This window comes from Serinus canaria, chromosome 1, assembly GCF_022539315.1.
Source record: "Serinus canaria isolate serCan28SL12 chromosome 1, serCan2020, whole genome shotgun sequence".
Lineage (NCBI taxonomy): Eukaryota > Metazoa > Chordata > Aves > Passeriformes > Fringillidae > Serinus > Serinus canaria.
In genome coordinates, this window is record NC_066313.1 from 101,489,623 (window position 1) to 101,514,057 (window position 24,435).

The window sequence follows — 24,435 nt, forward strand, 5'->3', positions numbered from 1 at the left end:
ACTTCAGGTAGTTCCTACCCATGTGTGCATGATTTGATATCTTGAGTTTGCTTTGCTGTGGTGTGCATCTGTGTAAAGCATTTGCAAGGAAAAAGTGATGGTTCCCTTGTCTTAGCTCAGTCTTGAAGTGTTGACTGTTTATTTTATTGTTATAACTCTGACATCAGTTTGTCTCTTTCCTCAGATCATACTTGTGCTTAGGAGGGATTGAATTACCTGTGCTATAATTAACCTCTGAATATGCTAATAATTTTTGTGTGCTTTTATGGTTTCTGGATAGTACCTTGTACCATGAATTTTTATGGGATTAAATAAAATTTTTAAACTGAAAAGTTCCTGATGTAGTAAACAGAAGTATCTTTAAATGAGTAATTCCTGCAGCTTTTAGTGTTTTAATGCTTACTGCAAGTTGCCAGTTTTTAAGGCTCTTGAGTGAAATAGGAGGTTGGGACCAGAAGGGAGGCTGGACTGCAGACTCTTTGAATGAGCTTTCTGGTACTAGCTGGGGAACATTTTTGAAGTATACATTGGAGACTTGAGGGCTTTTGCTATTGGAGTGGTCCAAGGTTTTTTGGATAGCAGACAAGCCCTTGTGAAGAAGGGGACCCTGTGACACTGGTGGCTGAATGCTGTGCCATGACTGAAGACTGTGTTGTCCCAATGCAGCTACTCTGGATATAGTTGGTGGTCAGAGACATTTCCTCATGTGCAGCAAAGCATTGTTAATCCCAGTGCCTGAGCCCACAAGGGGGTCCTAAGTAATTAGAAACTAAGAATGGGTGAATTATACCAGGCCTAAGTGCCTGAGCATGGCTCAGGAAAAAAAAACCAAAGTGCTTTCTTACCCCAAGTGTCACATAGTTAATATTTAGAAAATAAGTCGTTCTAATTATATTTGTTTTTCTCTTTCCTCTTCCCTGATTTTCTTTTACCTTAACATACCAAAAAGTAACTCTTGAAATGGTGCATTGATTTGTATGTATAAGCATATTGTTATAGGGCAATTTAGTCATGCCCCTGTAGTGTATGGGATTCTGGATGCTCTATGATACTTGGGGTTGGATGATAAATGATCTTGAAGATCCCTTCCAACCCAAGCCATTCTATGACTCTTTAGGGTGGGATTTTTTTTTGGTGGAGGAAAGATCTTAGGAACAGGGCTTACATGCTTTTACCTGTATAAAAACATTGGAGGTGCGTTGTACAACTGAATTTTGCGTCTTGCTGACTTGCCTTCGTTGTAAATTCTGTTTTTTAATGTCTCCCTCTCTCGTCTTCTCTCCTTCCCAAAGTGTTTCCACTGCCAAAACATCCACGTTTTATGTTTTTTATCACTTCCCAAATTTGCCATAACCACTGCTCTCATTTCTAAGGCTTTCAAGTTGAATGCCACGTTGGTTATAGATTAAGGGGGGAGCCTGGAGCTGTGTTACCAAAGCTGTGAGTAAAAGTCAGCTCTCCCACCTGTTTGACCTATGATGAGGTAGGTGTTTGGGGTAGGTGAGGAGGGGATGCAGGAGGGGAGAGCAGGCTGCTACTGAACACCAGGATGGTGCAGGTGCCAGCCAGCAGCATCCAGCTGACTGTTCCAAACTGTCTTCTCAGAGTACAAAAATGGGATTTGCTGCCCAGACTCTGGCTTGTGTTCTGGCTAGATCAAATGCAAGGGCCTATTTCTGTGGAGAGAGCAAGCACCTGTTTTTCCCTGGAGGGATAAAGGGAAGGGATGTTGTTCTGGATCTGTCAGGACACTCTGGCCATGTGTAGTGGTCGGCATGTTCTGTGTATTCTTTCCTGCACTGCACTTTCAGCCCACCTGAGCAGTTTGCTGGCAGCTCCCCAATGCACACACTGCTTGTGGCTTGTTGCTGCAGGAGCTGAGGGGACTTGCACCATTACATGGAAGATTAAGTAGTGTATTTCTCTGTAGGCAGTTTTTTGTTACATCCCCAAGTACTTTCACCATCCATCTGTGTGTAGAGGTTTGAGCTGTCTGTTACCACTTACCCTGTTGTTTTGGAGGTGTGATTTCCTGGTTTTCTCCCTGCTCTACTCTAGACAGGCTGGAGTGTCCTTGAACCTGCCCTCCCCTTTCTGAAATGAAGAATGAGAAGCCTTTGGGCAGCTTAAGTGTCGGCCATGTCGCAGCTGACAGGAAACTGATCTGGTGCTTGGCCCCGCTGCAGCCAGGGCTGCCAGTGGCATGTGCTGGGCTCTGCAAGCCCTGCCAGGGCCAGGGGGTCGTGCCGAGGGCCCCCTGTGGCCCCTGCAAGGTGCAGCCTGGCTGTAGATGTGGTCAGAAATCGCCGTCTGCCCCAAAATGTTGTGGCTGTTTGCCACAGCTGCCCGTCCTGTCAAAACAGTGACTGGTCTCAGGGTTAAAGGTTGGTGAAAACTGTTGCTAACTTGAGATGATTGATGTTGGAAAACTAATTAGGGAGCAGGGGGAATTAATTTGATCACTTGTAGTGGTTTCTCTTACGGGTTTTGAAGGACTTTGCTGAGCTTCTTTTTGATTGAAGGAGGGATGTATTTCTAGTGGACTGCTTCCAAGAGGAAAGACAAGGTAAATTCATAAGCAGTGCTTGAATTTACTTGTGTGATCATCCAAAGGCTGGCAGGGAGGTTCCTGTTTTGCTTAGAGAGGGAAAGGTCAGACACCCTGGAGAAATTTTCATATGAAATACTTAGTGACATATTTGGGATCTCATCGACCGTGCTCTGCCACAGGAGGTGATCTCTGTAGTTGGGGAGGTTACAGGGGAGTGTTAAAAGGGTATTCTGGTAACATTATTTTGGCTTATTCAATTGCTGATGACAAGACAATGTGTTTCCACTTTGGTCCATGCTGCTAAAGTGTAATATAATTATTTGTATTAGACACCAGCCACCTGTTAATATCGTTCTTCTAAAGGTCATTGTGTGGTGCCTTGCTGTCTGAATTTAACGGCCCTGTATCAGGTTTGTTGGTCACTCTTTTGTGTGACACAGGACAAGTGTTTGTGGGGAAAGAATGTGAACCTGATACCCTGGTGGCCAAGGGAGAAGAGAGGACCAGGGACAGACTCTGCTGCTGCTATTGTCGTGCCACCAGGCCGGGGCTGGAAAACAGGCAGCTTCCTTGTGAGGTGCTTTCATCTAACACAGTCCTTGTTTGGAACAAAACCAACTTGCCGTAATTTCCCAAGAGAAGCAGACTGATATCCATAAACCCAGCCTTTTTGGTACCTTGGATGTGGAGGGAACACTGTATTCCTAACCTGGGCTATAAAGGAGAGGAGGGGTGCTGCTTTACTGGCTGTCAGTCCTTCTAATGCCATGTAAGGAAAGTGAGGTGATGATAATGTAACTGTGCTTGGTGACAATAGGTAGATGCTTGATAAATTATGTTAAAACATATGGTCTTGGCAGTTAACCTTAATCCTGGTGTTGGATTCTTTTATTGATGTCTGTACAGTGACCTGGAAATGCAAAGCACTGTATCATTAAGAAATGTTGACCTTGTTAACTGAAAATTTTTAATTAATTTTGCTGAACAAAAGAGTGGTATGCATTTAACTTGAACTTTCACTCTTCTCACCTGACCTAAGTATTGGCTTTTGAGAGAGGCAGGAGACAGGTAGGACTTGCAGATGGACTTATTCTGTGTTTATATCCTGTTCATGAAGCAGATGCAAGTGACTGCTGCTGTAGGGGCTCAGCTGAATGACTTTGTTTTCAAATTTCGAGAAAATGAAAGCTTCAGCTGCCAAAAGAACAAAACAAAGCACCTGGTTTACCACATGGCGTAGGACATTCCAGCACTTGCGAAGAGGGAGGGTTGGCTTTAAGCCATCTATATTCTGGTGTCATTAGTAACTGCTGCTAACTGTTGGATTGAATTACTGGCTGAGAAAGAGCAAGGGCTTTTAGAGTCTTCTCTGCAATTGAAAATAGTCACATGAAAAACTCCCATTACTGACAATTTTATAAGGAATAAGGATCTCGCTCTATCAGTTGCATATTTATTGGCTCAAACCATTTGAGGCTCATTATGCGCATGTAGATAACTCGTTGTGGTTGTTTGAAAAGGTTCGTTAGGGTCTTCAAGAATTCTGGCTTTATAAAAATCTAATTCATTATTTCTGCAATGAAAGAGTTAATGAAGGATCACTTGTGGCTTTTAATTTTCAGCTAATTAAAAAGAACGTCTGTTTTTGCCTTGACACTTGTCGTTAAAAGTGCCAAATATAGGAATTTTTTTTGTGTGCGAGTTGAAGGGTGAGGAGGAGGGGGAAAAGTTATATGTAAATCATTTAGCCATTAACCTAATGTGGTGGATTTATAAATCCTATTACTATAAGCCCTTTTCATTTCCACTGGGGCCTGACGTGTGCTTGATCCTGCTAATGTAAAATTCATTCTAAGTGATTACTGAAGTAAGACATTTTAGTCAATTTTAATCAGATTGTGTGATACTTGCTTGAACACCAATGTTAAGTAAGATATGGACACAGTTTGGCCATGTCTTAATTAGCCTTACAAATCAGACTAGGAATCAATCAGTGAGCCAAGTCTATGAACCTTTTGACACCTAATGCTTTCTGTGGGGGGAAAAACCATCTTTGCTGAGGGCTGAAAATACAGGGCTTGGAAGCAAGATTAGGATTGTAATTTGGTGTTCTTGCTTTATGGTGTGCTTGGCAGTCCCTCACAGTGTGCAAGTCCTTTGCAGTGCAGCCCTCATTGGTGTTTCAGAGTTGAGGCCAGTGGGGTGCTTCCCGCAGCCCATCATAAATTCCTGTCCCCGCAGCAGGAGCAGCAATTGGAGTATTTTTCTGAAGCTGCTTCTGCACCAAGATACATCTGTTATTTTGGTGGGGGGTGGGGTGAGGGACAGCTTATCTTAAAATATAACCTCCTCCATTCAGGTGTTCACTAAGGACTCGTGACTTGGATTCATGGGACATCTGTGTTTCTTGGAATTAGCTGGCCCTGTTTTCCCTATAGGGAAGCATTAGAATGGAAGATCTGCCTCCTAAGCCCCTCAAATATTGGTCTCTGTTGAGATCAGAGGTGGTTTTTCTGAAATGTCGTCCTTTGATACGACAAGCAAAGAGTTTGCTGTTTTTCCTGTATCATTGTTTTTTCAGTAGGCAGACATGAGCCTCAAACTGATTTTCAGTCATGTTAGTTAACCCAGTTTTTGAAGACTCATTACTAGCCAATATTTTTTCTCTTCTAATCACGTAGAATTTCTGTATTGGTAACAACTTTTTTGGCATTTTCCTGTAATATATGGACCATTTCCTTTTATTACTAAGATACTTGAAAAACTTGTCATGTCCTTGAAGGATCCTGTAGAAGTTTTTGGTCTTTTTTCCCACTGCCTGCCCTCTTGTTTTGCTTACTGTGTCTTCTGCAGCACGGTGGAAAGCCTTAGGAGAAAAAGGTGCTTGAAGTATATGGAAATTAAAATGTTTAGTACCAGAGACAGCTGATGTTCTCCCAAAGTCGGCAACTTCTTTTGCAGAAGACCCAGCTGCACATGGTGTCATTGCTGAGAATTTTGTAACCTGTTGAAAGACAGGTCCATTGTAAATCACCAGCTTAGCCTGGAGATTTTGCTTTGCCATTGTTGAAAAATTACCTGCACAATGATTTTGTTTTAAGGCTTGAAAATTCAGCCACCAGCAGTGTTGGCAAACCGTTTTCAGAATCACTCTAAAAGTCTGTGTGTTACAGACTTTGTAAGTTGTTTTTATTTCTCAGCTTCCAGGCAATTTAAATATCTTTTCTCCTCTATCTAACCTGTTAAATTACCTCTCTCTGTTAGGGTGAGCGTACCTCATTTAGTCAGATGTTACTTACTTGATGATAGGACTGCAAGCACATGTGGGAGAAGGTGGGGTACATGTTTTCTGCTTGATCTGAATGCCTCTTTGTCTTCTGTTTTCTCTTTCCTACGGTTACTGTTGGTCTGCCAGGTGTGCCTTTTTGAATGAAAATGAGAAACTTCTTTAGTGTAGATCTCTTACTGTGGTTGGGATGAGGCTCTTTTGAAAAGCTTTGAAATTAGATGTTAATTACCTTTCTCTTCTACTGGATAATCTTCTGTACTTTAACCAAATAAGGATAATCTTCTATACTTTAATCAAATAAATATTCAAATACTTTGAATTTGCCATATTTCAGCTTTTTGACAGTTTCTTATGTGATAGATTGTAGCAGAGCAAGTGCTCATGAAAAGCCAGAACTTAAACAGAAAAAAAAATCATAGCAGTTCAGGTGAATGGGACAGTTGATATATCATAGTTAAATGGAATTAGTCTGAATAACTGCACAGTGATGGCCAGGAAGAGAACTGTCAAGGTTCTTGTCAGTCTTTTAAGATGGTGGATGCCAATATCATAAGGTTGTAAGCCTGAGAAGGATGCAGTGAAGTCCATTCTAGAACATATTTTAGGGTAAGATTTTCATTAATCTCGGTCAAATAATGGTTGGTTCTTGACTTTGTATATTAAATATCTTCCAATAATTGTATGCATACATATGGTCAAAATAAATGTGCGGGTTCATAAGCATAAGGTGCCTCTGGGATACTGTGTCTCAGAAATGAACATGACCTGCAGGAGAACAGGCTTCTCTTATCAGTCATGTTTCATGTATATTTGCTGGGAAAATACTTTAAAGTCTCTTGTTTCACAGCTTATCAAGACTTACCAAAATTAGTGTGACCTATTTCAGAAAGCAGCAATATCTCTACAGTGTCTTGGAGATTGGTGGGCAGGTGTATTTTGTTGGGTTTTTTTTTTTTTTAATCCAACAGAGTTAATGTATTTTTTAATATGTAAAAAGTTCAATATTCCTCATTTTTTTCTCTTTTTTTTAATAGGCACTCTATATTCTTCAGCCCTCTCAAGTGAATATCTGTGGGCTTTTTTCATGGCATTTATGTCATTTTAGTAATAGATTTTTTTGTGTGTGTGTGTTTGTTTGGTTTGGTTTCCTTTGTTGAATGAGGCGCATAGGAAGATCCATCTGAACATCAGGAAATACTTTTTTGTGGTGAGGGTGACTGAGACCTGTCACAGCTCACCCAGGGAATGTGTTGAGTCTCCATCACTGGAGATACTCAGGGGTGTCTGAACATGGCCCTGGACAATCCAGCTCCAGGTGGCCCTGCCCAACCTGGGGAGCTGGACCAGATGACCTCCAGAGATCCCTTCCAACTTCAGCCAGGCTGTGGTTTTGTGATTAATTTTTTTTTTCATAATTCAATTCTTACAGGGATTTTTATTCCTACAGCACATCATGATATTTGCTTCTGTTTTGGGGATTGGTGGGTTTGTTTGTTTGTTTGTTATTTTAGGCACCTCTAGTTACCTAAGGGCATTAAAAAGGAGCTTAGCAACATTTGTATCTGCAATAGCAGTGGATGAAATCAAGCCACTGTCCACCAGTGCTTGTGGCTGGATTATTATCTTGGCACTAAAACTCAAGGCCCTGCAGGTCTCATTTCAGATATAATTCTAATGAGGATATTGAATGACTGGTGTGACAATAATGTTAATCAGTGCTGGTGCTTTCTACTTTAACTGAAAAGTGAGAGCAAGAGAGAGCTTTGAAAGAAGGTTTCCTTGGCATATGAGTGAAAGCTGAGTTTTTTATTAACAATTCAAACTCCTGTAATAAGTAGTAGGAAAGCTTATTAGCTATGTTTTTAGATTAAACAAAACCTTTAGGTTGTGATGTTCTTTCTTTTAACAGAATTTGTGGGATGACGAATTTAAATGAAAATTTCTAAAGTCGAAGATTGATTGAGTTGAAGTATGTAGCACGAAATCAATCCTGTCAAATTGTAGGGAAATAAGTGAGACATTTATAAACATTGTTAATGTTTTAGAAATCTAGTTTTGTGCAAATGTATTTTGAATTCTTTACAAATGAGATAACAGTAGGTCTAAATGACAAATTAAAGATTTAAAAAATAATCAGCATGCCTCTCTTGTAGTAATGGATTTATGGAGGTAGCATGCTTAACTTGCATTTGTAATTAAGGTTTTTCCATCATTAGAATAAAAATGTATTCCTGTTGAGCAGTATCTTTTTATGTGATTTATGTGGATTGAATGAGTGGCAAAACTCCACTACTTTAATCTGTTATGTGGCTAAAAGTCAGTATTTGGATTGGATTCCTAGAGGGTCATGCTGAAAGGTTAAATACATTTGTCTGTTTTCTTAGTCTTCAAATTTCCATATTCTTTACAAGTAACAAACAAATCCATGTCCTGTGGGATTGTACAATGACAGCTTAGCAACTTGGCTTCATTAGTAATGAAGCCATACTGCTGTTCATTTCAAACCTCTAAATACTGAAATGGGTGGGCTGTATGTGGAGTGCTTAACAACAGACTAATGCAGAAAAGAAACTTCTAAAATGATAATTTCTTTGCACAAGTTCATAGTCCTGAAAAATGAAACTGTATGCATTGATAAGCCACTAACCTCGTTCTGTTTTTAAAAACAGCACAAGTGTCCTGGGCTATGAAGGTATTAAAAGTGCCCTATACTACAGTTATGGGTGGTTGGCCAAATGACCACTAGCTGCTGAAACCTTAAAGGCTGATAATAAGGTGGTCCCTTTCAGGAATTTGCTTTTACATGAAGCTCATCTCTTCTCAATTGGAGTACTCCCAAAATTTCATGGGACATACTTCTGTTTCTGCAGGAGCTCTCTGACATAAAGTATGGTTCTTCTGTTAGCTCTTAGATGATTATGATAAATGTGGTGTGGTGAATGTCTGTGGATAGGCAATAGCTTCCAGTGATAGGCACCCTTTTATTCCTGTACATCCTTACAGGAAAAATCTGGAAGGTGAAGTTCCCCACCCCACCCTACAGTTCCTATTCCTGACTTGGAGTTGCAAGCCCTATTTAACAAGCAATTTAGGATTGTTAACTAGTAATTTTCTTTTGTAGTTAGTTTAAAAATAGTTAAAAAAGCTTAAATGAGCCTTTTAAAAAAATGTTATTTCTACATTTTACATCTTACAATTGTTTGGTTGGTTAGTAGATTTTATTTCTGACATGCTTTGTAAATGCTTACTTTTTTCTAGGAGCGTCTTTCATATCCTGACGAGCTCTGTCTTGGGCTTTGGTTGGTTGTTGGTTTTCTTGTCAGACATATCTAGGGAATTCAGGAAGCTCATTTTTAAGAGATAATCTAAAAAGACTGTGTCTGGCTCTGACAGACTGTCAGGAGCTCTTTCCATCTATCCAGTCCAGCTTCATCAAGTGCTGTAAACCATGTGTGTTCCTCATGGTATTTTCAAATCTTTGGAGCAATCACTAGGTCCTGCCTTAAGCAAAAAATGTTAAGCGTGCCATGTAGAGCTGAAACTGTTTTCATAGAATCACAGAATATGCTGAGTTGGAAGGGACCCATTGGGATCCTTGAGTCCCACTCCTGGCCCTGTGCAGGACACCCCAAGAATCACACCATGTGCCTGAGAGCATTGTCAGGCTGGTGCTCTGATCACTTCCCTGAGCAGCCCAACCACCCTCTGGGTGAAAAACATTTTCCTGTTATCCAACCTAAACCCCCCTGATTCAGCTTCAGGCCATTCCCTTCACTGGTCATAGACTGAAGACATCAGTGCCTGCCCTTCCTCTTCCCCTCACAAGGAAGTTGTAACTGCAGTGAGGTCTCCCCTCAGTCTCCTCCAGGCTGAACAGACCGAGGGACCTCAGTGGCTCCTGAATAAGGTTTTTTGCCCCTGGCACCACCTAAAAAGGCTTTTACCACACTGCTAAAAGAGATGAGAAATCTGCACACAGAGCTATGTCTGAGGGCTTAGAGGAAGTATCCCAACAAGACATGGGTTTATGGGACTGAAGATTTAGATGCAATGTAAGACAGAATGGCAGGGAGTGGTGGTCCTGGCTGACAGCAGAGAGGAGGAAAGTCCATAGGCATTTGTAAAATAGCCTGAATACATAAGATAAAGTGGAAACATATCACAACAATTTTTATTATTACTCTAAGGGTAAATGAAAAATTAAACTGGAGCTGGGTTTAAGTACAGCTGTGAACCCTCTAGGCATTCATATACACTTGATCTCTCATCTTTTGCATTTGAGTAGCTTTGGTGGAACCTTGAACATCCCAGTATAGTTGGGAAGCAGAATGTACAGGAACTTCTTGCTTAGTCTTTGAGGCTCATAATCTGTTAGATCTGAAGCAGATTATTTTGAAGTCTTTCAGAATGGTCCTTTCCTTCAGAGCAGAGACGTGACCTGGAAAGTGCCAGAGCTTTGTCTGTAACGCTGTGCTGGAGGCACTCCCTTATTTACATGGACATGCTTGAAGAGGCCCCCTTGCTGTTGGTTACATGGTCCTTCCTGCTCACATATCCCACCCTTTGCTTGCCAGCACGGACATACACTCCTGCCCCTCTCCTCAGTGCTGGCTCAAGGCTCTCCTGCCAGCCTGGCAAGCCTGTTGGCACGGATAATTTTGCCCCATTTAGGCAAATGGATCCTTTCTTGTCCAAGGAATTCTTGGTGCTGACATCAGCTGCAACCACGGAGGATGAATAAGTATTGTTTAACTTTATAAAAACACCTGTCGTGTTGTCTAAATATATCTAATTTAATGAAACAAAATTATATGCTTCATGAAAATCCTGCATGACATTTAAGAAATTAGGTAAGAGAACTTTCTTTGGAGGCTAATTAGAGGCTAAAATACTTTTCTGAATTTGCATAAATGTTGCTTTGATAGACAATCACTTAGTCAAAATGAAAGAACAGTTTTAAAGCAGTTCAAACCACTTATAAAGATTTTTTGATGGACACAACATCCACAAACAATCTATTCATTACCAAGTCTACCATGTCCTCTTATCTCCTACAAAATGTCAGGATCATTTTCAGTGGATCTTACCTGTATCTAGTCATAGATTGCCTTGTTCTTTTTAGTGTAGCTATTGCAAAATACCTATGGTTCTTGAAGGAAAAGGCTGTATTGTTCAGTAGAAGGCCTTTTTCTTTTAAGAATGCTCATCAGATAGTGCAAGTGTGTTCTGCATCTGTTTTTCTCTTTAGCACTTGCTTGTCTTCTCCCAGGCCTTCCTTTTTCTCCAAGCACACAGTTGTGGTTATTACTTAAAAGATGCTGACCAGGAGAATCTTAGAACAGTTTTAATTCTGTTTTTTTTGCTTTTTATTAAAAAAAAACCAACAACAACAACAAAACAACAACAACAACAAAAACCCAACAAAAAAACCCCCAGAAACAGAGGGTAGGAAGATTTGATTTGCAGGGAGTTTGTTGTCATCTACTGCTTTAAAATGTTTATTCTTTGGAGTATTAGTTTTATTTCTTTTTCAGCTTTATAGGCATACTTAATGTTTTTGAAAAGCCATCTTCTCTACTGATTCTGAGACATACTCCCTGATTTCTCCAGGGCTTTTATTTGTATGGCTGTGAGAGTAACTTCTCTTGGGCATGGGACAGTACTTCCATTTCTGTCACTTCGAGATTGAGAGATGTGCTTATATTTTCGAAAGATAACTTCTAACACTGTAGTTTTAAACCTTGTGTGGAGGATGATATGGTTATTATGGATATTATTCCCTACTCTGGAACAGATTTTGCTGTTATTCAGATGAAAATTTCTGTGCTCTGGTTTTAAACCTTGACTGGATTTTAACTTGTCTGACTAAAAAGGAAACCTTCGTTTATTAGTAATTAATTTCAATTATTTATTGTTCTTGTAGTTTTTTTTTCTAGTGAAAGACTGCTTTTATTTTGCTGAATGGGTTAAACTTGTTCAGTTTGGGAAACAAAGCAAAGTAAAGCTTTTCTAAATGTTTGTTCATTCCACTGAAACAAATGCTGTTGTTTTCTCTCTAAGGAGAATGCATACGCATTTAAATTTTGAATAACTCATATTTTTTGGTATTATTAGGAAATAGAATATGACAAGCATCACAAACTTTCTTAATTAGGAGGGGTTTTACTTGTAGTTTGTTGTGGAGTTACCTTTTGATACAGTTGCAGTCAGCTTACTAGGCAAAGCTACCTTTGCATCTCATAGTTCAAGTACAAAATGTGTGTTAAGCACAAATTTATTTAATGCTTTGCAATAAAGAGAATCATAAAAGTTAATGAGCCAAGACTTGTACCACATTCTTCAAGGGATTTTAAATGCTGTTGATTTTGTTTCTTCATTAAGTGGTACAGGGATCCTTGCTCCTTCATTTTAGGTGGTCAGTTTTGAATGAGTTAGAAAATAACAGCATGGGTGGGCTGAGCCCTGGTGCTGCTCTAGGAACTGTCCCTGTCTTTGGTTTCTCTGGAGGGTTAGGAGATGCCCGGGCTGTACCAACATTTTTCACAGCTAGTTATCACATGGTCATTGTATTCCTGCTGCTTCTGGGAACACAGAACACTTCTGGGAAGTGGGTCAGAGCCAGGTCAGTTACCTTCTATGCACTCAAGTGTTCAGCTTTATTGTTGAGCCCTCAATTTCTCTGTTCTGAGACTGTAAAATAATTTCCAACATGGAAGTTTTGTGTGTTATTTAGTTTCTTTTTTGTTGTTGTTGTTTTTTGTTGTTGTTGCTTGCTTGTTTTTTTATTTGTTTTTGTTTGTGGGTTTTCTTATTTTGTTCAGTGCCTTTAAGAGTGTGTTTCATTGTTCTTTCTTTCATCCTAATACGAAAATAACACTTTCCAAAATAGGCAAAATTTGCTTTAGTATAGCGTGGTTTGTAATATACTGTGTATATTACAAACCATGCTGTACTAAAGCAAATTTTATAAACTGTGTAGAAAAATCAGTAGTTTCACAATTTAATAAGAAAACAGTTCTGGTTCTCCCATTCTCTTCAGTGAAGCTCACCACAAATACTTGAAATAGAAGTACTGTAGAATTTCAAGGATATAATTGTTTCTGGCACCAAGTGAACATTGTCTTCAAATTCTAATTTGATTCTCATCATCATCTGTGTTTTACTGTAATCTTTGCATTTCTTGTCAAAATGTGACAAAGGTACACATAATTTTTTTTTATTATTATTCAGCACATTTCTGTTGCTGCCTTTTTTGTATCTTCCGTTGTTTGTGAAGCCAAAGATTCTACCTTTTCCTGGCGTGCAGACATGTGTCACTGGATCTTTGTGTACACTGCTTCAGCCCATGGAGCCATTCTCCCTAAGGTTTTGGTGCTCCATCCAGTACTGCTGTTCTGTACAGAAGCTGTGAAAGTTGTGGTACTGTCTGTCAGCTTGCTGGGTGGAGTATGAACAGTTAATTTCAGCATTTCTGAAGAAAAATAAAACCAAAACAACACAGAAGGAAAAACTTTGGCAGTTTGGGTGTATTTCTCATGCTGTTAATGTTTCATAGGAGTGTACATTTTGGAGAAATGTAACTTTGGATGCATTGTCTAATACAGCAAATACTCAGTAAAAGATCTTTGAAACAAACTTATTAACTACTTGAATCTGATCACTCAAGCTTTTCTAAATCAATTCTGTTGTCTGATAAAAAGTCTGAGTTGCTGTTCTTCATTCTCTGTGGCTAATAAGGCCTCCATCTTTCTTTCACTTATGCTTAGGGCATATGTGCCTTTTTGTCCAGCAATAGAAACCTTTTCTGAAAATCCACTGTAATGAAATCTTTTTACAGCATCCTGTGACTGTGGTTTCTCAGTGCTGGTCTGCTTAAAACAAAATCCTAACAAAGTTAATGAATAGGTTACAAAAATACAGAGGTTCAGAAAAACTTAGAGTAGGGAGTGGTGTTATTGGAATAAAGTTTTTCGATCTCATTTATTCCTCTGTCCCATGGGAAGGAATACCTAATACGAATTACTAAAGCAGGTGACAGAATTATTTTCTTATTACATAATTGCAGAAGTAGATAAATGAAGTGGACAAATATATCAGGTCTACTCCAGATAACTGCAGATAGTTTTCAAAGATACAGTTCTTTACAGAGCCTTAAGGCTGCTTGTTTTTCTCCTTGTGCAGAGTGAATGCACAAGGAGTGATGTGGTAGGGTTTGTTTGTTTGTTTGTTTGGGTTTTTGTGTATGCTTCTGTGGTACAATGTTTTTATAATGATTGTGCTCATTCTTTTCATTTGGCTCTTAAATCTTCTCTTCTGTTCCTTCACGTCTGTGACCCCAGGATTCTGCAGAAAATGTGTGCTTACAGGAGAAATCTTTGCATCAGCATATTAGTTTTGTATGCTCTCATTGGTTTTTAACTCTTGTATCTTAGTTTGTGTCCACAGAAACATCCTATCAGCAGAAGGTACTCTTCAGAAGTTTTTAAATAAGGGATTTTCAAAAATACTTGATGTAATAAAAGTAAAGCTGTTCTTTGTATATTTATATTTTTTAATCATTCCCTGTCTTAAATCACAACCTCATTTAATTAAGTAATTAATGAGTTGGGGTAGGATTAGAACAGGGAATTTTGCAGTTTGATGAGGGCTTGTCTGCAATTACGATCTTTAAGTTTATATTTACTTGCAGTTCTTGGGTGAGAGAATGTGTGTTGCTAGTCTTGCTTTTACAAGAAAAAAAGTTAAAAGAGTTTCACAGATGTTCACTGTTCTGAGAAGTTCACAGGTTTTTAGAAGTATATGTTTGCTGGGGGGAGGGGGCATGGCTGTACAGATGGGTTGCCAGGCAATTAATTCTTCCTACTTGGAACAGGAGACAATCCAGCTCTCATAAGCAGTGCAGTATTATTTGCAAAAGGAAACTACCCAATACCATTTTTCCTATTCTTTTCCTTCTTTCTTCTGTCTTCCCACCTCCCTTGCTCTGCTGTGCATTTCTGAGAAACTGCTCAGGATTGATATGATAGCAGAGCTGTCATTCTCTTTAACAAAAAAAAAAAAAGTCACTTTTATTCTAGGTATTTTAATAGAGTCCCATTAAGGATGTATTGCTGACTGAAATATTGGCATGAAGGGCTCTCACTGAGCTGAGCCCAGGAATTAAGAAGTCAGGAAATGGGCTGCTGCATTGCTAAAGAACCTTGTGTGACACAGTATCTCCTGATTGGGGGGATCATTACTGCTATTATGACTCGACTTGCGTAGGAATTTTAAATTTCATCTGAATGTCAGTAATAACCCTCTTAGCAAATTATCCTGAATAAAATCACGAAGGCATTTTATATAATAGGTGTTGAATTACTGGATAGATTTGCTAATTAAATACTCTTTGTTCTGCTGCAGTTGACATTACAGGGTAAGATCTTGAACAATTATTCTCAACAGCTGTACTTTGTTAAGGGAAAAATTAACTACAAAGTTTATTTTTTTTCTACACTTGAAATTGGCACATTTTTGAAATGTGCTTGAAAAAATTCCATCATCCAGTTGGTAATGAGAGGATAAATATGCAGGTGTTGCTGTGAAATCAGATAACTACTGACTGCCTTATTAATGAATTTAGCAATACTTTATAACCTTCTGTTTTGTAGCTGTTGGCACTTACAAGTGATCTCCTGTCAGAACTGGTGGCACTAGCATATGCCAGTCACTTGATGAAGCCAACTTGTCTGTGACCCTCTTGCTGTGATTACCTACACCCACTGCTCTCCTCAGGGACAACTGAGAAATGGTTTTTGCACAGCCAGACAGTTTTTTCAGTAGGGGGTATTCCTTTTTAAAAAAGAAAAAAAGTTATCTTTCTAATTATTAATGGAATTATTTCAGAGAGTGAAGTAAAAAATGCCAGAGATTATCAAGGGAAAATTGATAGGCCTTCCTTTCTTTTCATTATAAACTCTTCATTTCAGTGTAATTTTTCAATTTTGTTTCAGGGACTCCTGTTTGCTTTTGGAGTACTAGGGGAGAGTTAGAACCTTCCTCTGTAGGAGTTAGCTAATACATAAGAGAAAGGGTTGTGGGGTGGTGAATATGTTGGAATTTTGACTACTTCATATGAAATTTAATATCATCTACCAGTGATATGTCTTTAGAATAATTTCAAAACTCCATGGAAAGGTGGTGGGGTCGAATGTCTGAATCACTCACTAGGAGATGAATAGGAGTGGAATACCCTCTTTTTGGGCTTCCAATTAAAATGGAATTGTGTGTGTCTGATTCCAGTGAAAGGTACAGCCTAGCAGGAATGTGCAGTTGAGGCTCACCATTTTCCTGTTCTATAAAGAAGAGTGAGGACAGCTGAGCTTTCTGCACTTTTGGACTTCAGCAGAGTTCAGGCATCACATTGCTTGAGTGCTTGGTTTGCAGCACCAGTGATTGGTCTTTAAATCAACTGAAGGTTTTGAACTTGACCCAGAGAGTGTAAATCCATAGATATCCGTACGTGCTTGGGGAATAACCCTGATAAGGACATGTGTTGTGAGTTCAGCTGTGTCAAAGTTACATCATAGTTTGGAACTGACCCTGTCTTCAAGTGCCTTGAGGGGAATATAGCTTTCAGTGCATAATTGCAGACAAAAAAATCATACTTGCACTGTGGTTTTGTAAAGGTTCTGAAATACTGAAGAAACTTGCCACTGGTGTTAAAGGAATGACAGTGTTGTCATCCTGTTTGTGTGCTGTTATGTAGAGGTGGAGATTTTACCTTTTCCAGAACTCCTTGCTGTGATAGCATAGTCAGCATCACAATAGTAAAGACTCTTGGCTTCATTTTGGACTCCTTAGCCTTATGAAGGTAATGAGATTTCCCTGAACATGGTCTTGTTCCTACTGTGCATGGACAGCTCTTGTCTCTTTGTCCCTTTTCTTTCCTCATCCCTGCTGATCTCTACTGCTCAGCTCCTGCCATAGGCTTCTTGACTACAAGTCTTAATTCTGCCTTTTGGCAAATATGGCCAAGGAGTATTGCAATATAATATGTGAAAAATAGTGAAGGTGAGACTTGGTTACTAAATTTGATGTAAGCTGTTCATAGTGTGTTGCCTGACTATATTTCGAGTTCCAGATTGTTTGGGTTCACCTCACAGACTTGCTGTAATATGTGGTTCAGATTAATCCTCAAGAAAATTTAAAATGCAAATATATGTTACTAGCAGGATTGGCTGAAGAAAAACTGAGGTTTCTGCTGAGTGGCAATGGAAAGGACTGAAACCAAGGGAGTGGAATCTGGAGCTGTGTGGCAGAGCACCAGGATGTTGATAAGAAGGAAATGGAGGTTACAGTGGAATTGTGGCCAAGTGACAGAAGGAATGGACCAGATGTTGGTTATCATGCAGCTGTGCAGAATCCACCAAGCTCTTCCTGCTGCTGCAACTACACTTTTATTTTTTTCATTAAGCTCATTTGATTGTCCCTTTTCTGTGCTACAGCTGTAACTGTGGCTTCAGATGAGGTGCTCTTCCCACCCTCCAGTGTGCTGAGCACTATTAGAGATGGAAGCAGCAGCCTACTCACATGAGGTCTCTTCAGCTATTTCTCAGGTTCAGAGAGGTGCTGTTCAGAGCATTTGGAGAATTTGGGATGCATTCTTGGTTGAGGAACAAGCCTGGTTACACCCTTTGACTCAAGATCTGTGTCCTGTCTTTATCCCAGCTCCTTGTCCCAGTTCTGGTTTCCATAAGGAGTTTGCTTTTTGATGACCCATTTTGAGATCATTACAAGGGTAATCAACCTTTTGGCTGAGTCTTCTAAAGTGAGCACTATCCAGGCTGGACTGAATCAGACAGAATGTTTTTGGGATAAAATTCAATAACATCAAGAAATAAGGTGATGGATATGAAAGCGACAACTGACCTAAATTACTGAAAGTGACTTAATTCTGGCACTTGCTGATTAGTTTGTATTTAAGCCATTTGATTTTCTGTTCTTTTTTCCTAAGGTAGAATGTGTGCATGCACATGCAATTTTGAGATTTGTTTTAATCTTGTTTTAGGGGAGTTAATAATAGCATTAATACAAGGTCAAACGAGAATTTACTCATGTAATAGGAGTATTGAGGTGACTGTGTGTTGCCAGGAGAGAGGTGGTTTGCTTTGTTTTGAAAGGTGAGAGCATTTGGAGTTAGCAACCTAATGGATATGTTTGCCTGTGTTAGCCTGTAATTATATCATACGCTAATCTTTGATTATTTTTTTTATTTCAGATTTTGATGCATACCAAGGAGATGGTGCAGAAGGTAATGCTGAGCATTTTCATTAAACAACAACACTTAAAGAGCACACCTGGTGAAATTTTTTTATTCCAGGAGAACTGTAACCCAAACAGACCTGAAATCACTTCTTAGGATGCCTAGTTTACAAATGTAATCCTTCCTGATGGATTATAGCTTTTTTCTTTTCCTACCACAGATATGATCTGGACCCTGCTTGAAGCCTATGTGGGACTGTTTCAAGCAAATTAGCAACAGTGCTAATTAGAGTTTACTCATAAACCTGTTACACCATGTGTTCTAGTGGTTTATTATGGTGTATTTTTTGGCATCCTTTAAATTCTGTCATGGGGTGGTTTTTCGACTCTGTGGAGTTTAACATGGACATAGCCATGTTGCAGTTTTTACAGCTGCATTGATTTTTCACCACTGGAAATGTCAGGTCTTCATTTTTTTTTCAAATTAATATTATGCAATTATATGCATCTGCACAATTTTTTTGTTGTTGTTGTGACATTTACTGGTGTTGGCAATTTTTCTTTTTACCTTTCTCCTTGCTATGCCTTTCATATGCACCTCAGGCTTTTTCATGTTCCTCAGTTTGTCTAGAATTTGCTCCATTATCCAGAGTATTACAGAAGTAATGGCTGGTGTTTGAATACACTCTTCTCCAAGCAGGGCATTTAAATTGTTACAAGAATCAGAAGTGATGGGAGGGGCAGAGTGTCAGTCAAAGAAAAGGGGTTCAGTACATGTTTGTGTCCATCTCTGGGTGTAATTGTTCAGTAGTTCAGCCTGGAAAGAGAAAACTTGTGGGTCTTAGTAGCAAGATCCTTCTCCAAGAGGAGCATTCCCTGAAAGATCTGCTGCCCAGAGGAGGACAAACACAGATGGTTGGATTAGCAGAAGTTAAAAGAGGGAAGAGGGAAGATGGAAATACAAAGCCATCTGCATAATCTGAAAGAGTGAAGAAGAGCAGCCTCATCTGGGCAGTGCTGTGGTATTCTCAGTTGCTGTCATCCACTGGCCAATGCTTTCACAGATCTGTTTGAAATTGAAAATCTAAGTTTGGGGTTTTTTTTTGGGTTTTATTTTTTTTATTTTTTTTTTTCTCCTCAGTAATATTGTGATGGCTGCAGATGGGATGGGATGCCTGACTGTGCTCATACCTTTGGCTGACTGCCTTGTCTGAATTTGCCAAGCAGTCTTGTGGAAGTGATTTTCTTGTGTCTTAGCAGTCCAAAGTTATTTCTGATCAGAGTTCCTGCTGTTTCTCAAGATCAGACTTGTTCACTGACTTATTTTTCTAGTATTCAATTAGTAAAATATTACCTATTTATATTATGTACACAACTGGACAGTGGTTTTTTTAACATATCAGTGGCTGAAGTTTCTTTATTCTTTTTAAATTCAAATAGGCTTTAATGAAATGTACAGACCTATCAGTAAAAGTTTATTTTACGTTTTCTTGCTAGTATACTTTTTAGTGTTTAAGGGGTAATTTTTGAACCTTGAAAGTTATGTGAGACTTGTAGAAGATGGAGTGGCTCTTCTTTGTTTTTCAAAGCAATTTTTTTTTTTTTTTGTTTAGATGAACCTTGAAGTGATTTATGGAGACACAGATTCCATTATGATAAACACTAATAGCACCAGTTTGGATGAAGTCTTCAAGCTGGGGAATAAGGTAAGGAACTTTTTCTTTTTGAAGATTTCCTACATAGGTCTGTGTTGTTACTCTGAGTGGTATTAAGATGGTATTAAGAGAGGATTCTGTGGCACGAGCAGAGAATATGCCATAAGAAAGAGCTTCACAATGTGTGGAACCCATGAAGTAGTAAAAACTCAGCTATACCTGCTCTTTTTCAGGTATAGCTATTCTGTGTATTTTTAAAAGTGATTAAATGAACCATTTCATTGCATAACAAGCTTTTTTTACTAATCCTAAGATAGCAGGAGATTATCTCATATTTGGTGAACCAAAGTGTGAGGTACCATTTCTCCTCCAAGTTAATTTCAATTACAACATGAACAGTTCTGGGTTTGTTTTTTTTCACAAGGGACATTTCCCAGTTTAGTTTTATTTAGTTATGTAATTTGTATGACACTCAATATGTTACCAGATTTCCAGTGGTAAGTTCAAATATTTATTTTCATGGTATACCAGATACAGAAGAGATCTGATTGATTAGGAGCTGGCAGTCAATGATGTGGAAGTTTTGTGACTCTCTGAAATTGTGGAAGTGAGAAATATTTCAGAACTTTATAAAGAAAAGATGTAAGAGAAGCTGTTTTTGAAAGATGGAAGAAATTGTGATGAAAATGAGAGCTATGGACACTCTAAAAAAACTAAAGAAAGCAAAGATGTATTCAGTATAGTATTAAACAGAAGTAATTTAAAGGCAGAGAGTGATTCCAGGGTTTTTTAGAATACTTCTACCTTCATGCCAGTGGGAACATTTAGAAGTAGATGCATTCAGGAGCAGAAAATGGGATAATAACTTGATATCATAACTGAGTAGCAGGAGGGCTGCTGGAAGGTAGAAAGCTGTCTTTCTTTTTTGTTTGCCACATGCAAGATTATGTAAAATTTCTAGTGTATATACAGTAGTGTGTAAGAAAGTTTAATCTTACTCCAGTTGTGTGTGTGTGGTTTCATTCTGGTTTATTTTTTGTCCCTGTGCTCCCGTTTGATGGCTAAACATTATGGAGGATAGTTAAATAATAATAACTTTAATGAAATCTGACAGGATAAGCATAATAGGTTAAATACATCTGAATTACAGTCAGGTTTTCTGAGAGAATAGGTATGTGTTTGAACTTGTCAGCTGCTTAATGAGAGTAAAATCTTAAGCTTTTTTAATCCATTGTACTTCTGTATTATGTATCAGGGTTTTTTTTTAATTTAACAAAAAAAGGACAGAAAGATATGTTTTGATTAAAATCATGTACAACATATTAAAAATGAATAAACTTATCTCTGTAAACCAGCACAATCAAACCTAGCACCAAAACTGCAGATATTTTGGCTTTCAATATTCTTTCTGTGGCAGGAAAAAGTGATTTGTATCTGTCTCATTTCACATTTCTTGATTGTTTGTTTATTCCTCAAGAAAGTAACAGTTGTTTTTTTTGCAAACACTTTGATCATTTACATTTTCCTTGTTATGAATAATTCCTATTAAAAAAATCTGGATAAAGAATTGTCTGTTTTGATGAGGAACACTCTCAAGAAATGTCTCTGCTCCACTGCATAATAATTTCTTTCCCAAAGTTTTGTGTTCAGAGGTGAGGAATAATTTACACTGCTTTCACTGCAGTTTTGCTTTAATGTAGGCTGTATGGATGGCACAGAGGTTCAATGCAAACAATTACAGTGAGAGCAGTTAGTGAGTGTACCCCTGTTCTGATGTAAAGTGTGAATTTATGAATTGTCTTCAGCAGTGAAGCATTCCTCCAAGAGATTAAGTTTGGGTTTTTATTGGAGAAAATTCTCTTGCGTCCCTTCTGAATTCCCCCATCTAATGTGTGTGCTCTCTCCCACCCTTAACCCTCCAGTATTTATATCCATGCCCTTTTCAGTCATTGCTTAGCAGAAGTTTTTTCTCATTTTCTGTGTGTCCTTGTGAATCAGATTTGCCAGTACATTCTGAACTCTTACTGGATTTTGAGCACTTGTTTAGCATGCTGTAAAAATGAAAAGTTGAAAACAAAAACTGCAGAAAAATGTTCAGAGAATTTGTTTGACTGTTTTAAGAAAGAAAAGATGAACCTTGTAGCAAAATGGTTTTTGCTTCATGATGTCCTTCAAAATTTAGAAATATACAGGGGACATCAAAGTAATGATAATTCCTGCAATAGGAAGTACAGAGGTCTAAGAGAGAAAAACTAAGTACACACATATATGTAACACACAAATGAAAAGTTTTTAAGGAAGGTTTTGGTTAAAGTGGTCATCTGAGTTCAAAGCTAGATAGGAAACCAGTGAGATTTTATGTTGAAGGTCCTCTTGGTGAAGGTGTGTAGATGGCAAAAGAACTTCAGTGAGACGTGAGAAGAGGATAGTTCATAGTTGGTGGTAAAAGTGTTAGTAACAGTAAATATGGACCCTGAAAATCAGCAGAGTGAGTTAAGTTGTAGAGGAAAGGACATGAACATGAAGACAGAACAGGACACCTGGCATATGCAGATACGCTGTTGAAGAACATAAAGTGAAAACATATGAAAAAGAAAAAGATAAAAAACAAGTGGGAAGCTTTCAGCTAAGCCAGTAGCTAAATGTGTACTGGAAGGAACCAAAGTTGGTTGTTGAAGGTTCGTGCTGTTTTGAGCTGATGCACTTCTGTTCCCTTAGAATAGAGGTGAGAGATACTTGGTACTATGTTAAGACAATATATCAGTGCCATTTGAAACTTTTGTATGCAGATAAAGCAGTCTGTGTGTAGAAAAACCTCATGTTTTCCTTTCAAGGAAATCAGACTGTGGAAAAGGTGGGTGTATTGTGGGGAAGGGTAAAAGAAACTTGCCTGTTTTTCCTGAGCATGCACACACAAGAGCTCTGGTCTGCAGTCATAGTTTTTCTCCTCTCCCTGGTTTAGGATGTGAGTGGGAGGAAAGAAAGGTGTCTTTGCAAGATAGCTTTTCTATAAGGCTATTTGCCTTTTCTGTCTGAGTGACCATCTCTTGTCTTTGCCTAGGAAGTGGGTCCCTGCTGTGAAATCCCTTGTTTGCTTAATTTATGGGAGAGGTTAGATGGAATAACTGTTCTAGTAAAATGAGCTGGAGTCAGTTATCTCCAAGGTCACTTCAATGTCATGTTTATCTGCCTTCCTTGATTTTATTAAGGAGTCAGATGTACCAAGCTGTGGATACTGAAAAAGTCAATGGGTGAACTTTAATTTTAGTAGTACCTCGTGGTTACTAGTGTGTAATTAATTAATGATATCTGACCAGTCTTTAAAATGTGTATGCAAATACACAGTGTGTAATGTAACTTGTTTTAAAACTTAAGAACAATTGAATTTGTCCATTGTTAAATTGTTGCATTTGTTGTTAATGTTGGTGCATTTGCAGATCAAAAGTGAAGTGAACAAGCTGTACAAATTGTTGGAAATCGATATTGATGGAATTTTTAAGTCCTTGCTATTGTTAAAGAAGAAGAAATATGCTGCTCTGAGTGTGGAGCCAACAGGAGATGGGAAATACACAACTAAACAAGAGCTGAAAGGGCTGGATATAGTCCGGAGAGACTGGTGTGATCTTGCTAAACAGACTGGAAAGTAAGTTTCTTTGTGGCTTTGGCTTCTGTGCTCTGTTTGAAACAGTAAACATTTGTACTTACTTTTCTAAACATTTGATACTGTGTTTCCTGAAGATCACAGTTGTAAACTAACATCAGTGTTAGGCTGATTTTTGGAGGAGATGTAAACGTTTCCCTCTGACATTGGTAACAGGTTAGATCTGTGCAAGTCCAAATGTCTGAATCTCAGTCTCTGGTTTTGTGTCTGCTGTGGAAGCTGTGCTTTTGAGTTGTCAGTGTTGTAAATGTCATTTAATAAACCAGAGCTGAAATCTTGTGAAGATGGTAGATGATGCTCGTGACCATTTGGAGTTATAGGTTCTAGGTCAGATGTTTTGTTTCCTAAAGAAGCTGATGCTCAGCACTTTCAGCACCCTCTGAAAAAGCTGGAAGTGCACTGGGTGCAGCCTGAGGAGGTGGTCCCTTTCCCACTGCTTCTCTTTCCTTTTGCCATTATGATGGATACTGGATTGACTGTTTATTAATTGTCGTTGCACAGGGCTAATTCAGTAGAAGTAACACATTTAGCATCATAGAAAGAAAATTGAAGAGAGTGGAGAGGTGGTCATCTGGGTGCTGACTCATTGTATAATGCCTCTTGAAAACTTAAACAGCTCATGGTCCAAATGTATCCAAAAATGAATACTTTTCACATCTGTAAAAATACACCACACACTTGCTTACTGTTCTTAAGACTTGCATTTTCTAAGAAAAGATGCATCATAATAGAAGCAAATTTTTCCAAGTTAGGAATGTATTAGTAATTAAAGCTATACAAATGTTGGAGAGTGTTCTTTAGTGACTAACTCTTCTGCAGCTGGCAGATCTTCCAACCACATTTTGCAGCAATAGGCAAGACTTTGCTTACTTGATATGTTCTCTTCTCCCCCATCTTAGGATACCTGCTATGGAATAATAAATGGAAAAATGATATGGCAGAAGAAAATAGAAAGTTGCACTCACCCATTCCAAATCCTTATTTAACATTAGAACTATTTGCAATAATTTGCTTTTAGTAACATAACTAAATAAAT

At 38.6% G+C, this 24,435-nt stretch overlaps 1 protein-coding gene across 1 annotated transcript in view; it reads left to right on the plus strand.

Annotated features, from left to right (window-relative positions):
* POLA1 (DNA polymerase alpha 1, catalytic subunit) overlaps nucleotides 1-24,435 on the plus strand; it is a 186,044-nt gene that overhangs the window by 47,767 nt on the left and 113,842 nt on the right. The window contains 3 exon segments of the mRNA XM_030234270.2: nucleotides 18,100-18,132; nucleotides 19,697-19,789; nucleotides 23,176-23,381. Of these exon segments, the coding sequence (XP_030090130.2) occupies nucleotides 18,100-18,132; nucleotides 19,697-19,789; nucleotides 23,176-23,381 (332 nt within the window).